Genomic DNA, 14,806 nt, shown 5'->3' on the forward strand with positions numbered 1-14,806 from the left:
CGGTTCACCAGATTAGCACCCGCCACTCATGTGAAGGAGTGGGGAATCAAACCCGGCTCTCTAGACCAGAGTCCGCTGCTCCAAACCACCGCTCTTAACCACGACACCATGCTGGTATCAAATAAGCACGGATCTTAAACTGATCCTTCTCACTGACCTCAGAACCACTGGTTCCAGCGCTTGAGAGGCCAGCCTTTCAAACATCCTCTGGAGGGGCGGATGCAAGGGATGGTCTTCGTCGGCCAGAGCGGCGCTACATCTCTGGAGAAGCCGAGCGTGGAGTCCAGCTTCGCACATGACTTGCTGGTTTCTTTCTGTGTGCACCAGAGACTGCAAGATGTTGGCCACTGCGAGCTGAAGATCCAGAGAGTGCTACATGGTGCCGTGCAAAAAAAGAAAAAATTACACAACAATACAGAGTTCAGTAATAAGATGTTAACAGAAGTGTTCCCTGCATGGCTGATGGCTTGAGTTTTTGGTCTGCTGCTCAAACGCAAAAAAAGTTGGTGATTAGGTAAGCACAAACTCTTCCGTGTGCCTAAAGTCGCTCTTTGTATACTGAGATGCATCCAGATCAGTTCTGATTGAAGTTTTATCTGTTTCAAAGACAGCATGAACTATTTTATAAATGGAAAGAATACTCTACAGCGTGAAACAGTGGCCAGGGCATCAATCTAGGACTGCGGTTCTCAAACTTTTTGAGTCATGGAGCACTTTTCAGGAGAGAAATTTGTCACAGAGCACTAATTTTCACCTAGTACCTATATACTAAACCGAATGACAGTAGCATTTTTCTTTCCAATCTCTTCAGGAAGCACTAGGATATGTTTCGCGGAGCACCAAGTGACCCGCAGAGCACAGTTTGGGAACCGCTGGTCTAGGACTAGGGAGTCTTGTATTCAAATCCCCAATGAGCCACGAAGCTCACTCGCTGACCTTGGGCCAGACGTTTTCTCTATGCCTAACCAACTTCATAGGGATGTTATGAGGATAAAAAAAGAGGAGGGGGAGAACTGCGCAGATTGCCCTGAACTCCTTGGAGGGAGGACAGGATAGCATACTCACCAACTCTGTTTTCACACCACCAACCAACAGTCTTTTCATCACATGTGACAATATAAGCCTCATACTGTACTCCTATGCTTGCACTAAGTTTAAAAAATCCCAGGATTCATTTGTTAGAAATGTCAGCTTTTTATTACTGTTGGCTCTTCCAATATGGCTGCCAGATAGTATCAAAATATTGGCATCGGATTCTGGGGAACAGGCTCCAGTTCCCAATTAGGCATGTGCTTTTTTTATTTGTATACAATGGCTGTGATCCAGTGAGCTACTTTAGGCAAGCCCAAACACTTGACTTTTCTTCTTCGAACAGCAGCTCCCATAACCAGATTACAGACTGCTTTTTAAGCAATGCCCCCCCCCCAGGGTTGACAGGTCCCTCTTTGCCACTGGCAGGAGGTTTTTGGGGGGTGGAGCCTGAGGAGAGTGGGGTTTGGGGAGGGACTTCAATGCCATAGAGTCCAATTGCCAAAGTGGCCATTTTCTCCAGAGGAACTGCTCTCTATCGGCTGGAGATCAGTTGTAATAGCAGGAGATCCCAAGCTAGTACCTGGAGATTGACAACCCTACCCCTCCACACACACAAACTGCTTTTGAGGCACCTTCATGCCAAATTTCAAAATGGATCCTAACCAGGAATATGGTAAGATTCAAATCCCCTGCCTCCTAACTGAATTCAGTGTTATTTGAAACCATTAAACTTAAGGGGCTGGATGTGACCAGTTTTTCCACTGCCTCAAGAGGGAAGGGGCCCCATTCTACCCCTCCCCCAAAGGTTGTGCTGGCAATCACGGGACCCATGTGAACAAAAAGGAACATAGGACAAGTGGCTGCCATGAAGAGGGAAAATTAACTGGGACTGCACATCCTCCCTCTCACGCCAGTAGAAAGGTTAGCAACACCAACACAAGGCCATTCTTCCAAATTAAACCACTTTAAGATGAAGAAGAAAAAAAGTTGGTTTTTATATGCTGACTTTCTCTACCACTTAAGGAAGACTCAAACCAGTTTACAATCAAACCCTCCCCTCCCCACAACAGACACCCTGCGAGGTAGGTGGGGCTGAGAGAGCTGTGACTAGCCCAAGGTCACCAAGATGGCTTCATGTGTAGGAGTGGGGAAACAAATCCAGGTCACCCCATTAACCTCTGCCACTGATGTGGAAGAGTGGGGAATCAAACCCGGTTCTCCAGATCAGAGTCCACTGCTCCAAACCGCCGCTCTTAACCACTACACCGCGCTGAAGAGGGAAAATTAACCGAGACTGCACTTCCTCCCTCTCACACCAGTAGAAAGGCTACCCAACCCCAACGCAAGGCCATTCATTCAAGTTAAACCACTTTAAAAAGATGGATTCCTTTATTACTTTTGTTATAGCGCTTGATCCCCCCCCCCCCAGTTTAAATTATATACACGAAAGAACTCTTACTTCTGGCTGTGTAGTTGATCCAACTGAGACTAGGAGGTCTAGCATGGAGAGCATTGCTCCAGGGTGAATAATGACTGCATCCAAGCTCTGCAGAGGCACCGTTCCTTTGTGCAGTTTCAAATCCCCAGAATTTTTGGGAGGGAATACTGGTGGGGTTGAAGAACAATGATACGCATGCCTAAGAGAAGGGGGAGGGAAAATAGGAGACCTTTAATTCATATGCAATTATGAGGTTTATGGAAAAAAATATTCAGCAGTTGAATGAAGCACACCAAAGACTGCAACTGTATTACTTTATGCAATCAAGCTGGTCATCTTCTATGAACACATGAAGCTGCCTTATACTGAATCAGACCCTCGATCCATCGAAGTCAGTATTGTCTACTCAGACCGCCAGCAGCTCTCCAGGGTCTCAGGCAGAGGTCTTAAACATCACCTACCTGCCTAGTCCCTTTAACTGGAGATGCAGGGGATTGAACCTGGGACCTTCTGCATGCCAAGCAGATGCTCTACCACTGAGCCACGGCCCCTCCCATTCTAGTATTCACAACCTAGAATTTTATGGGTTTGGGTAATGTCTGTGTGTTTAAGTAAAGCGCTGTCAAATCGTAGCCAAATTATGGCAAGCCAGTAGGGTTTTCAAGGCAAGACAATAACAGAGGTGGGTTGCCACTGCCTTCTGCAAAGCGACCCTGGAATTCCTTGGTGGTCTCTCATCCAATACCCAAGTTCAAACTGGTAATATGCAACTCCAGGGTAGGTAGGTTCTCTCCTAGAATGTAGAAGGTAGGTAGGTTCTCTCCTAGAATGCCAATTTAATTTTCTACTACCTTAACCACTATCTTAAAATTAATCAGCTATTGAGATATGATATTTGGGGGGGGGAACAGCCTTGTTAAAACACAATCTTGCATTTTTAAAAAGGCACTGAACCTTCCCACTATCAAAGTGTTAACTACTGCATAAAGAATACAAAGCCACACCAAATTATTGTTGAAGGCTTTCACGGTCAGAGTTCATCAGTTCTTGTAGGTTATCCGGGCTGTGTGACCGTGGTCTTGGTATTTTCTTTTCTGACGTTTCGCCAGCAGCTGCGGCAGGCATCATCAGAGGAGTAACACTGAAGGACAGTGTCACTCAGTAACACTGTCCTTCTATGTTAGGACACTGTCCTTCAGTGTTACTCCTCTGAAGATGCCTGCCACAGCTGCTGGCGAAACGTCAGGAAAGAAAATACCAAGACCACGGTCACACAGCCCGGATAACCTACAAGAACTGACCACACTAAATTGTATTCTGATAACCAAATTTTGCACTTGTGGTCAACTGAACCCGAACACTAATATAGTGGATTTTCTATACAGAAAATGGTATATTAGGATGATAGATACAACCAATTTGTGATCACTACAACCCCTATAAGCCCGGGTATATTGTGCTTTCATTTCCCCATTCATCCAAAGGGGATCATTCACAAGCAATAACATTTCAGTTTTAAACATAATTATTTTTAAGATAAAACTGGAGGAAGGGGAGGGAAATCAATCTGTGAGGCACACACCCATTATCTTTGAGAAATACATAAAATCTGAATTGGTACAGGTTTAGTAAAAAGGTTTTAGGAGTTGTTTTTATATTTCTCTAGTTTTTAAATTTCTCTATTTAAAATATTTATTAGCCAACTTTCCACCTTGCGGCACACTCCAGGCAGTTTACAATGTACATAAACAACCATTATTTTTTTAAAATACACACACTAAGGACTAGAATTTAAAATCACAAATTAGCACTGCCAAAAAATAAAAAACTAAATTAGTCAAATGCAGTCCTAAATAAAACTGCCTTCAATCACCTTCTAAAGACCAAAGGGGGTGGGCAGGCACACCTCCCTGGGGAGGTTGTTCCATAATCGTGGGGTCGCCACCGAAAAGGCCCTCTCTTGTGTACCCACCAGACAAACTTCTTTGATTGGTGGGACAGTTAGGAAGGCCTCTCCCTATGATCTTGGCTTCCAGGCAGGAACATACAGAAGACTGACCTTCAGACACCCTGGTCATAAGCCATTTAGACTTTAAAAGACAAAATCAACGCATTGAATTGGGCTCCAGCGTGGATCCAAAGTCAGTGCATTTGCTACAGTGTGGAGTCACATGCTCGCGGCAGCTGGCCCTGACCAGCAGTCTAGCCACAGCATTCTGCACTAGTGCAGCTTCTGAATGCTCTTCAAGAATAAGAACATAAGAAAGGCCATGCTGGATCAGACCAAGGTCCATCAAGTCCAGCGGTCTGTTCACACAGTGGCCGACCAGGTGCCTCTAGGAAGCCCCCAAACAAGACAACTGCAGCAGCATTGCCCTGCCTGTGTTCCACAGCACCTAATATAATAGGCATGCTTCTCTGATCCTGCAGAGAATAGGCATGCATCATGACTAGTATCCATTTTAACTAGTAGCCATGGATAGCCCTCTCCTCCATAAGAACATAAGAGAAGCCATGCTGGATCAGACCAAGGCCCATCAAGTCCAGCAGTCTGTTCACACAGTGGCCAACTAGGTGCCTCTAGGAAGCCCACAAACAAGATGACTGCAGCAGCATTATCCTGCCTGTGTTCCACAGCACCTAATATAATAGGCATATTATAGCCCCAGGTGTATTGCATTAGTCCAGGCTAGACAAAACTAAGGCATGGATCACTGGGGCTAGATCTTACTGAACCAGGAACAGGTGCAGTCGATTCATCAGCCAAAATGGGGTGAAAGCGCCCTGAGCCACTGCCCCCCCCCCCCGGTTTTCTAAAGTGACTGCTGTGTCAAGCAGCACTCCCAAGCTATGAACCTGGCTATTCAAGGGGGGTATAACCTCATCCAAGGCAGCAGAGGTCTCAGGTCCTTGGTCTGCCTTTCTAACCCAGAAAACCTGTGCCTTGTCAGGATTTTCACTCTGTTCACCCTCATTCAATTCATTATTGACTTCAAGCACCATCTAAAGCTTCCTCGGAATAAGGTGGAAAAGAAAGGTAAAGCTGGATATCATCCACCTGTTGGGGACCCTGCAGCCCATACCTCCTGATGATCTATCTATCAATCAATCAATCAATCAATCAAATTGCATGGGGGAGAAGATGGAACCCTGCAGAACCACACAGGCCAATGGACATGGGGCACAGAAGGAATGTACTACCTTCTGTACACCTTTAGGTACCATAAGAACATAAGAAAGGCCATGCTGGATCAGACCAAAGTCCATCAAGTCCAGCAATCTGTTCACACAGTGGCCAACCAGGTGCCTCCAGGAAGCCCACAAACATAATGACTGCAGCAGCATTATCCTGCCTGTGTTCCAAAGCACCTAATATAACAGGCATGCTCCTCTGATCCTGGAGAGAATAGGTATGCATCATGACTTGTATCCATTTTGACTGGTAGTCATGAAAAGCCTCATCCTCCATGAACATGTCCACTTCCCTCTTAAAGCCTTCCCAGTTGGCAGCCATCACCACATTTCTGGGGCAGGGAGTTCCACAATTTAACTACCATACAATCCCACAGTCAGAAGAAGTCAATATACATATCCATTAAAATTCATCCAATCATATACAATTAAAATATTTTAACATGCTGAACTTAAATTTCATTTTGCATCCAAGCATCAATAGTGCCAATATAAATCCCCCACAGGGAGAGCTGGTATTTCAATCAACCCAATGTTTCATGCCTTATGTTATTATAAAAGTAATATATGTCCATTAAGTCGGCTTCAATCTAGAATCAACAACTGAGATGTTAACTACAGCAACCAGAATAGTTAAGTTGGCTTCCACCAGCACATAGCATGTCTTGCGTGATCCTTGGTCCTGAAAAGGGCCATTGACCTGTGACAACAGGGAAACCCATATTATTAAAGAGTCTGTTAATGACATTTTTTAAGAAAGCAGGCTTAGAAGGACACACTTAACCCTTTCTACCCCCCCCCCAGCACTTTTTGGGCAGCTCTGTTTGCACACCATCTGTCTGTCACCAAGACCACAGCACAAACTACAAATCTGCACAGAGTGCATTCAAGGCCACTTAAAAGCAAACACAGAACATGATGCTTTGGTTCTGCAGGAAAAGGTCCTAATTATTTAAGCAAGGATCACAAAGAGGCCCATCAGTTGGTATATGTAAGCAGAACCAATGCCACCCACAATTCTTCATACTAACCATGGAAAAAAACATGTTGCATAGATTGGTACATTTCTCTTTGTGAATCTTCAGAATTCCATTTTTAAAAAATCTACTACTGCATCCCAAAGCCCAAAATACAGGAATCTTCCGGAGGGGTAGCCATGATCGCCTATCACATCACAGGTGGCATCCATACCAGCTTTTTTTCCCAAAGAAAAACTTGTTCACCCATGTGTACAAATCAAACATAGACACCATGCCTCTTGCAAAGATGTATTGATGCTAAAAGAAAACGCACGTGCAATAAAAATACTTTTGTGTGTGTTTTAAAATTAACAACCAAAAGAAGCGAACCTGGGAATGGTATATTTAGAAACTGCTTTGTTTTCATCATTGAAGAATGGCCTTTAATTTTTTATATTTTTTTTGCAATGAATACTAAACGGCCACCCATCCAGCAAGTCCTGTATTATTCAATATGCTCCAGGGTGATTCATTTGGATGCTATCGATACATTCCATTGCTAAGTGTACGTTTTCATGCACTTGAGCATCTCATCATTATAACTTGCAAGCAGGAGAGATGCCATTTATTTATAATGCAAGTGATGATGCAGCAAAGACCGGCATGCGGAGGACGACGGCAAAAGTTGGTACGGCTGGGCAAATCGCTTGAAGGGCGCCAAAGCAGAAAGGCTTGTTTACTTCAAGTAACCACAATACAGCAAAAGTCAGAAAATTTTAGAAATCAAATGTTTCTCTCTTTTGGCATTCCCCCCCCCCCCCCAAGCTCTAAATATAATAAGGTAATGAAAGAGGAACACCATAAAGTCATCCCAGGATTAAGGAGGCAGGAAGAAACAGAGTTCAAGGGCTAGGAGATTGAAACAACAACAAAAATGAAGGAAGCCGAAAAACTAAAAAAGCAAGCAAAAGGGTCTCTGTGAGCCAAGAAACTTCACAAGAACACCAGAATCAACTATACAGTGAATAACTCACACTCTATGAATGCACAATTTCATTTTGGAATGCTCCCCAGGAGTAAAGAACAAGCAACCAGGACGAAAGGCTCTAACCCAATCCATTCCCTGTTGCACTATTTTTTATATTATTATTATTTCCAGCTTTTTTTGCCATCAAGTCACAGCTGACTTATGGTGACCCCATAGGGTTTTCAAGTCAAGAGACATTCAGAGGTGGTTTGCCACTGCCTGACTCTGCGGAGTGACCCTGGTATTCCTTGGAGGTGTCCCATCCAAATACTAACCAGCATCAACCCTGCTTAGCTTCCGAAATCTGACAAGACAACATGAGCTTTTTAGTACATTTTTTATGCTGCCCTTCTCCCCTCCTACATTTTATCCTCACAACAACCCTGTGAGGTAGGTTAGACATGTACAGAGAGTTTCAAGTAAGGATTCATAAGAACATAAGAAAAACCATGCTGGATCAGACCAAGGTCCATCAAGTCCAGCAGTTTGTTCACACAGCGGCCAACCAAATGCCTCTAGGAAGCCCACAAACAAGACGACTGCAGCAGCATTATCCTGCCTGTGTTCCACAGCACCTAATATAATAGGCATGCCCCTCTGATCCTGGAGAGAACAGGTACGCATGACTAGTATTCATTTTAACTAGTAGCCATGGATAGCTCTATCCTCCATGAATACGTCCACTCCCCTCTTAAAGCCTTCCAAATTGGCGGCCATCACCACATCCTGGGGCAGGGAGTTCCACAAATTAATTATGCGTTCTGACATGACATTATACACTACACCCCTCTGGCTCTTTAATATGCAGGTGAATGTTCACAAATTACATGCACATCCCCTCCTGTGCCTGTTCCTTAGTAATCCAACTTTTTGCCACAGGCTATCATGGTTGGCCTTAATGGGAAAGTAACCTTAAAATACTGGCTTCAAAATCTGGTCCTCCTTATTATATGCTTGCATTGACCAGAGATGCCAGAAAATTAACACTTTGCAAACACTGAAAAGACAGTAACAGGTCTCACTCTGAGAAAGATAATAACATACAGCCAACACAGAGATCTGAAGTCAGTAGAAAGCGCAACTTCTCTTAAAAAGGATCAGTACCTTTTCCTGGACAAAGCTGGTGTTCCCCAAGGAGAGGGGAGAGAAGTCTCATTTGTCAGGCAAGGAGGGATCTGTTCAGCACGACTACAGACAAAACAGACATGAAGGGGATAGAGAGGTTAGAAAAGGAAACAAGAGGCCAGAAGCTTGTTAGTTTTTACAGTATAGAAATGCATCTTGCAGAAATAGCCAGAACAAAGACATTCAAGAGCATGCATGATTTTAATGCACAGACGTACAGAGCTGATCAATCTTTCTTTGGGAATGCAAATCTTGCATGGAGTTGGGGGGGGGGGGAAGAGACTGTAGGCAAATTTAAACTATCTACTTTTACACAGCCTTGAAACAAATCTCTGCTTTGCAGGGAAGACCTGGATTAGTAACAGAGGACCACCTCTGTAGACATGTAGCATAAGCAGTTATGATTAAATTTGCATCAGACAGACTAACACAAGTTCCTTAATAAGGCTCACAGACAAAAAGAGGAAGAGGAGACGGAAAAGACAAAAAAATGACCTGTATTTCTAACGCAACAATAGAAAAAAACCCAAAATTATCCCAGATTTCTTGAATTCCAGTTTTAACAAGTACTAGACAAAGCATAACCTAATGAGAGGAATTAGTCATTTGAAACTACCTTGATTAATTTATACCACATAAAAATATTACCCAGGGATTTTAAAGAGACAATCTCATGTCATGCTGCTAGAAAATAAAAGCACCAAGAGTTAGGAGCTATGAACCTAACCTATTATCCAAGAGAAAAACCAAGGACATCCTTTGTAAACAAGCAGAGCTGTGGTAGGGCAAGGAACAGGGTGCGCCCTCCAATATCGCCAGTTTTCTTCACAATCCCAATTAATCATTAAAAATACAGTCAACAATCCCTTTAATAAAGGATTAATACAAACATTTCTTTAAAAGCAAAAAAAAATCTCGAATAATAAAACAATTCTTGAATTTTAACAGCATCATTCAAGAGCACTATGTAATCATTAAAATAATCAGTTAAAAATGTGATTCCTTGTTTAATGTCACTATGCGATACCTAGTATCTTGGTCTTTGTCTAAACGAGACGAAGAGCAAAGAAACAAAAAAAAATAGGTTAAAAGTGAAACATCTGCTCCATCACGAGATGGTACGTCTAATTGAGGACAAACCAAACAAAAGTGTTTCTGCACACAGAACGATGCGGCAGAAGCCTTTTAAACAAACAGATGCACCGCAGTGCTAGAGCTTCCTGTTATCTGTCAGAAGGCCAGCAAGAGCTCTCCTCTTTTGTTGTGCTTTTCAGAGATTAGGGTGTGTTTTTTTAATTTATCTTTTTATTAACGTTTTCGGTTAACGTTTAAGCTTTTGGATACAACGAGGCTACCCAGATGCAAAGGAAGAGAATAGTTTCTTCACGTTCTCCTGCTGCCAGCACAGAAACTCCCTATTCAATGCAACTTCTGAAGGAGCCTTTTTTCTTCCATATCTGGTCACCAAATATGTGGAGGACATGTTCCTTCCCTGACCAGGCAGCTACACAACGAGAAGAACGCTAAGATACTGCAAGGGACTCGGCTCGCTCCAGGCCACCGGCAGCATGGGAAGTGACAGGCACCACATCTCAAACTGTTTAGCCAGTGGCACGGATCTGGGAGGTGAAGAGGCATCCTCTGGGCTTTGGACGACAAAGGCCTTTTACGCTTGGATATTTCCCTCGCGGTCACCCCTTTGACAACTTCGTTTTTTGTTGTTGATTATGCATGCCGTCTCTGACCATCGGAGGTCACCTCGCTCTCCTCCTGCATTTCCCCATGTTTTCGGAGACCTGTTTTTATCTCAAATTTAAAAACGCAGGCAAAACGTGGGGAAACGCAGGGGGCGAGCAAGGCGACCTCTGACAGTCGGAAATGGCACGCATAATCAACACAAAGACCCGAAGCTGTCAGAGGTGACCACGAGGGAAGCTGCCAAGCAAAGAAGGCCAAAGTATCTTGAACCAGCCCCGGCAGCCTGCGTTGTCAGACGTCAGCCCCACCCACCCGCACCCTCCATCTGAACAGTCATCTGCATGTCCAGAATCCCAAACGTGGAACTGCAAAATAGGCCTTGAGGAAGCATCATGACCTCCATGGTCAGAGACAATAAACCAGTGACATGAAACAATAAGGACGTCAATTGTCAATCTCAGCTAAAAACAGACAGTAAATAATCATCTGAAGTAACACTAAATCACAGAAATGATAAACAATACCCTAGATCAGTGTTTGCCAACCCTTTTTCACTTGCGTACCCCTTGGCAGCCCATTTCCATAAATTGTACTCCTCATATCACCAAAATGTTTGCAATTAATATAGTTGCTGTTATTTCAAATGCCTTTTCCCCGCCATTATTCAATTTTTTTGCGTACCCCTAAATGTCCTGTTTTGTACCTCTGGGGGTACGTGTACCCCAGGTTGCGAACCACTGCCCTAGATTACAAAGATCTGTTCTGCTAACCACGGAAGAGCCTCTAGAGTTCAGGGAAGGTACCTTGCCCTCAGTCAGGTGCCACAGTTAGAACCATAGGATCAACCTCAGTATTTCCAAACATAACTGTATTTTAAGGACACCACCCCAAACCCTACAAAATCATACCTGTCAAAAGAGTCTGTAGTTACTTTGTAGAGGTAAATAAAGAGTTTACTGCAATGCCTCAAAGTAGGTGACACAGAATCCACGGAGATTAGGTCATCTTCTAACAGTCTTTGAAAGGGCTGGGTGTTGGAAGGGGAAATGTTCAAAGGGCTTATCTTTCTGGAGTCCGAGAAGCAGCCGAGTAACCTCACTGCATCGGCCAGCTTTTCGTATTGGATCTCTGTTCTGAAGAAGTGTGAGTTGGCTGGCTCGTAGCGCATTGCTGCAGTCAAGGTACAAAGAACGGTGTGGAGCAGTTCGAACACTTGGTTCTGGTTCACTTTCTCCCAGCCATTCTTGGGTGGAGAACACAAGGACCTCTCCATGGCAACGAGTAACGATGTGACGTACACAAAGCCACCAACTTTTCTGAAAACTGTTCTTGTCCGGTGACTCTCTTTTAGCACACAAAGCAGGGCCTATATGGATATTTAAACAAGGCGAGAAAAACAGGATGTCACAAAGAAAAGGTACTCCAAATATCACATTGCCAAAGATACATTCAATTAAAAAGAAGAGGAGTTGGTTTTTATATTCTGACTTTCTCCACCACTTAAGGAAGAATCAAACCTGCTTACAATCACCTTCCCTCCCCCTCCCCACAACAGATACCCTGTGAGGTAGGTTAGACTGAGAGGTGTGACTAGCTCAGGGTCACCCAGCTGGCTTCATGTGTAGGAGTGGGGAAACAAATCCAGTTCACCAGATTAGCCTCCACCACTCATGTGGAGGAGTGGGGAATCAAACCTGGTTCTCCAGATCAGACTCCACAGCTCCAAACCACCGCTATTAACCACTACACCACGCTGGCTCCCAACTGAAGTACAATATTAACCAAAATACTTACTGGTGGAAAGTGCCATCAAGCCACAGATGACTTACGGCGACCCCATAGGGTTTTCAAGGCAAGAGACATTCAGAGGTGATTTGCCAATGCCTGCCTCTGCTTAAGCTGAAAATGTTCTGAGAGAACTGTGACTGGCCCAAGGTAACCCAGCAGGCTTTGTGCGGAGAAGCGGGGAATCAAACCGGGTTCTCCAGATTAGAGTCCGTCACTCTTAACCACTACACCAGGCTGGCTCAAAAGATACCTATACTAATGAAAAAACTTTCTGTGAGCTGTTGCTGTACTGGGAGACGTTTTCCCTTTCAGAGCATGAAATGAGCGCAACTTTTCAGGAGGTTATTATTGTGCGTGAAACAGTACCTTCATGAGCATTGGTACATTCCAACAAATTGCTCTTACCCTTAATATGTCAGTCTTCAACTGTAATTCTGTAGGTGGAGCAGAGTGCATTAATCCCAAAAGGGTACCCATGTCATCATCTCCACTTGGCGAGAGCACCAGCTGCTGGATTATCATCAGTGCATGCTGCCTGCATTGTGGATATTTTACTATGTTGTGCACACACCTGGCTCCACCAAACTCCCTGAAGATACCTGTAAGGAATGCAAGGACAAAGGAACAGCTGTGATACCACCAAGTGAATCGAGACACACTTATCTACTGATCATATTGGCTCAAGCGTCTGCAATATCTGCCAGCAAGCACTTAGAAGCTTGCTTTTTAGGCCTTCAAGAAGCAATACTTAACTTCCCAGACAGGAGGATAAATACGCACCGGCCACAACATACAAGCAAACACAAAATCCATTCTGAAAGCTCTTAGCTATTTAGCAATCTCATTCCTGATTGTGAGATTCTACCAGACACACAAACATATACATAGAGGTTTCTATCTATCCCACACACACAGTGTTGGATTAGGGCAAAGGTCTTTTACTGATCTCTGAAATTGCCTGAAGTGGTAATCTGTCTAGCAATAAGCAAGAGGTCAAATTTATACAGTAGGTACAATGTAATATAATAATTGTGTGTCTGTGAGCGTGAATAAGTGTGTTAAGTGCCATCAAGTCGCTTTCGACTCATGGCGACCCTATGAATGAAAGTCCTCCAAAATGTCCTATCCTTAACAGCCTTGCTCAGGCCTTGCAAATTGAGGGCTGTGGCTTCCTTTATAGTCAATCCATTTCTTGTTGGGTCTTCCTCTTTTTTTGCTGCCCTCAACTTTTCCTAGCATGATTGTCTTTTCCAGTGACTCTCGTCTTCTCATAATGTGACAAAAGTACGATAGCCTCAGTTTAGTCATTTCAGCTTCTAGGGTCAGTTCAGGCTTGATTTGATCTATAACCCACTTATTTGTTTTTTTAGCAGTCCATGGTATCTGTAACACTCTCCTCCAACAACACATTTCAAAGGAATATACTACTTAGAGGGACTATTTCTGTTCTTCTGCACAGGGCTCAGCTTGTACATATGAGATGTCATGTTAATTACAAATTCTTTACAGGTTACAAACCCCTATCCATTTGTGTGCAGTCACTTTGTTCCCCGTCTCCATATTATTTCTGGACAACCCTGCCTGATTCTTTTCATGTGTTATATAGTCTTCTGCTCCACCCCCCACCCCCCAGCTGGAGGAGTCGGACAAGGTACGTCAATCATTAATGCGAAAACAGTGATAAATGCACACCATGTTGCGCAAGTTAAAGAGAGCTTTCAAAAGTCATTCTGCCACACCAAAGGCTCACTTTCTGTTTTATAATCCACTGGAAGAGACAGGTTTACTACCTGTAAACGTTGTAAAGAAGCCATGACAAAGGTAAGGAGGATACTCACTCCCTCATCTGCTCCTCCTTTTTTGTTAAGGTAGGAAGAAGATAAGCTAATTAGGTTGTAGGACTACCAACCAGCCAGGATTTTCCTGATCGCTCAGTTCTGTTGAGTAACCAGTATTCTGGTCTGAAGGCTCATAAAATACAGATTTCTTTCCCCAGGCTCCGTCCATGACCTACCAAGGTCTTTCTGGCTCTGCACACGAACATCCAGATACACCTGGACTCTGCCCCAACCCAGGTTCTACCCTGGCTTCATCCCTAATTTATATGTATTTGTATTATTTGTATTTTTAAGTTTTAATTGGGGTTTTATTCTTTAAATTTAGATTTTGTGGTTAATTTTCTTAAAGGTAAAGGTTCCCTGTGCAAGCACCGGGTCATTCCTGACCCATGGGGTGACATCACATCCCGACGTTTACTAGGCAGACATTGTTTACGGGGTGGTTTGCCAGTGCCTTCCCCAGTCATCTCCCCTTTACACCCAGCAAGCTGGGTACTCATTTTACCAACCTCAGAAGGATGGAAGGCTGAGTTAACCTTGAGCCGGCTACCTGAAACCGACTTCTGTTGGGATCGAACTCAGGTTGTGAGCAGAGCTTGGACTGCACTACTGCAGCTTACCACTCTTCGCCACGGGGCTCTGATATATTAATGCTTTTGTATGATGTCACCAGCCCTGAGCCGGCTTCGGCCGGGGAGGGCGGGCTATA

At 43.9% G+C, this 14,806-nt stretch overlaps 1 protein-coding gene across 1 annotated transcript in view; it reads right to left on the reverse strand.

The window, feature by feature from the left end:
• The window catches only part of WDFY3 (WD repeat and FYVE domain containing 3), a 148,917-nt gene that overhangs the window by 106,781 nt on the left and 27,330 nt on the right, over positions 1-14,806 (reverse strand). The window contains exons 10-14 of the mRNA XM_056855997.1: positions 12,665-12,858; positions 11,380-11,837; positions 8,753-8,836; positions 2,492-2,669; positions 158-372 (exon numbers count right to left, since the gene is read on the reverse strand). Of these exons, the coding sequence (XP_056711975.1) occupies positions 158-372; positions 2,492-2,669; positions 8,753-8,836; positions 11,380-11,837; positions 12,665-12,858 (1,129 nt within the window). The remainder of the gene's footprint in view (positions 1-157; positions 373-2,491; positions 2,670-8,752; positions 8,837-11,379; positions 11,838-12,664; positions 12,859-14,806) is intronic.

This window comes from Euleptes europaea, chromosome 9 (genome assembly GCF_029931775.1).
Source record: "Euleptes europaea isolate rEulEur1 chromosome 9, rEulEur1.hap1, whole genome shotgun sequence".
In the NCBI taxonomy this organism is placed as follows: Eukaryota; Metazoa; Chordata; class Lepidosauria; order Squamata; family Sphaerodactylidae; genus Euleptes; species Euleptes europaea.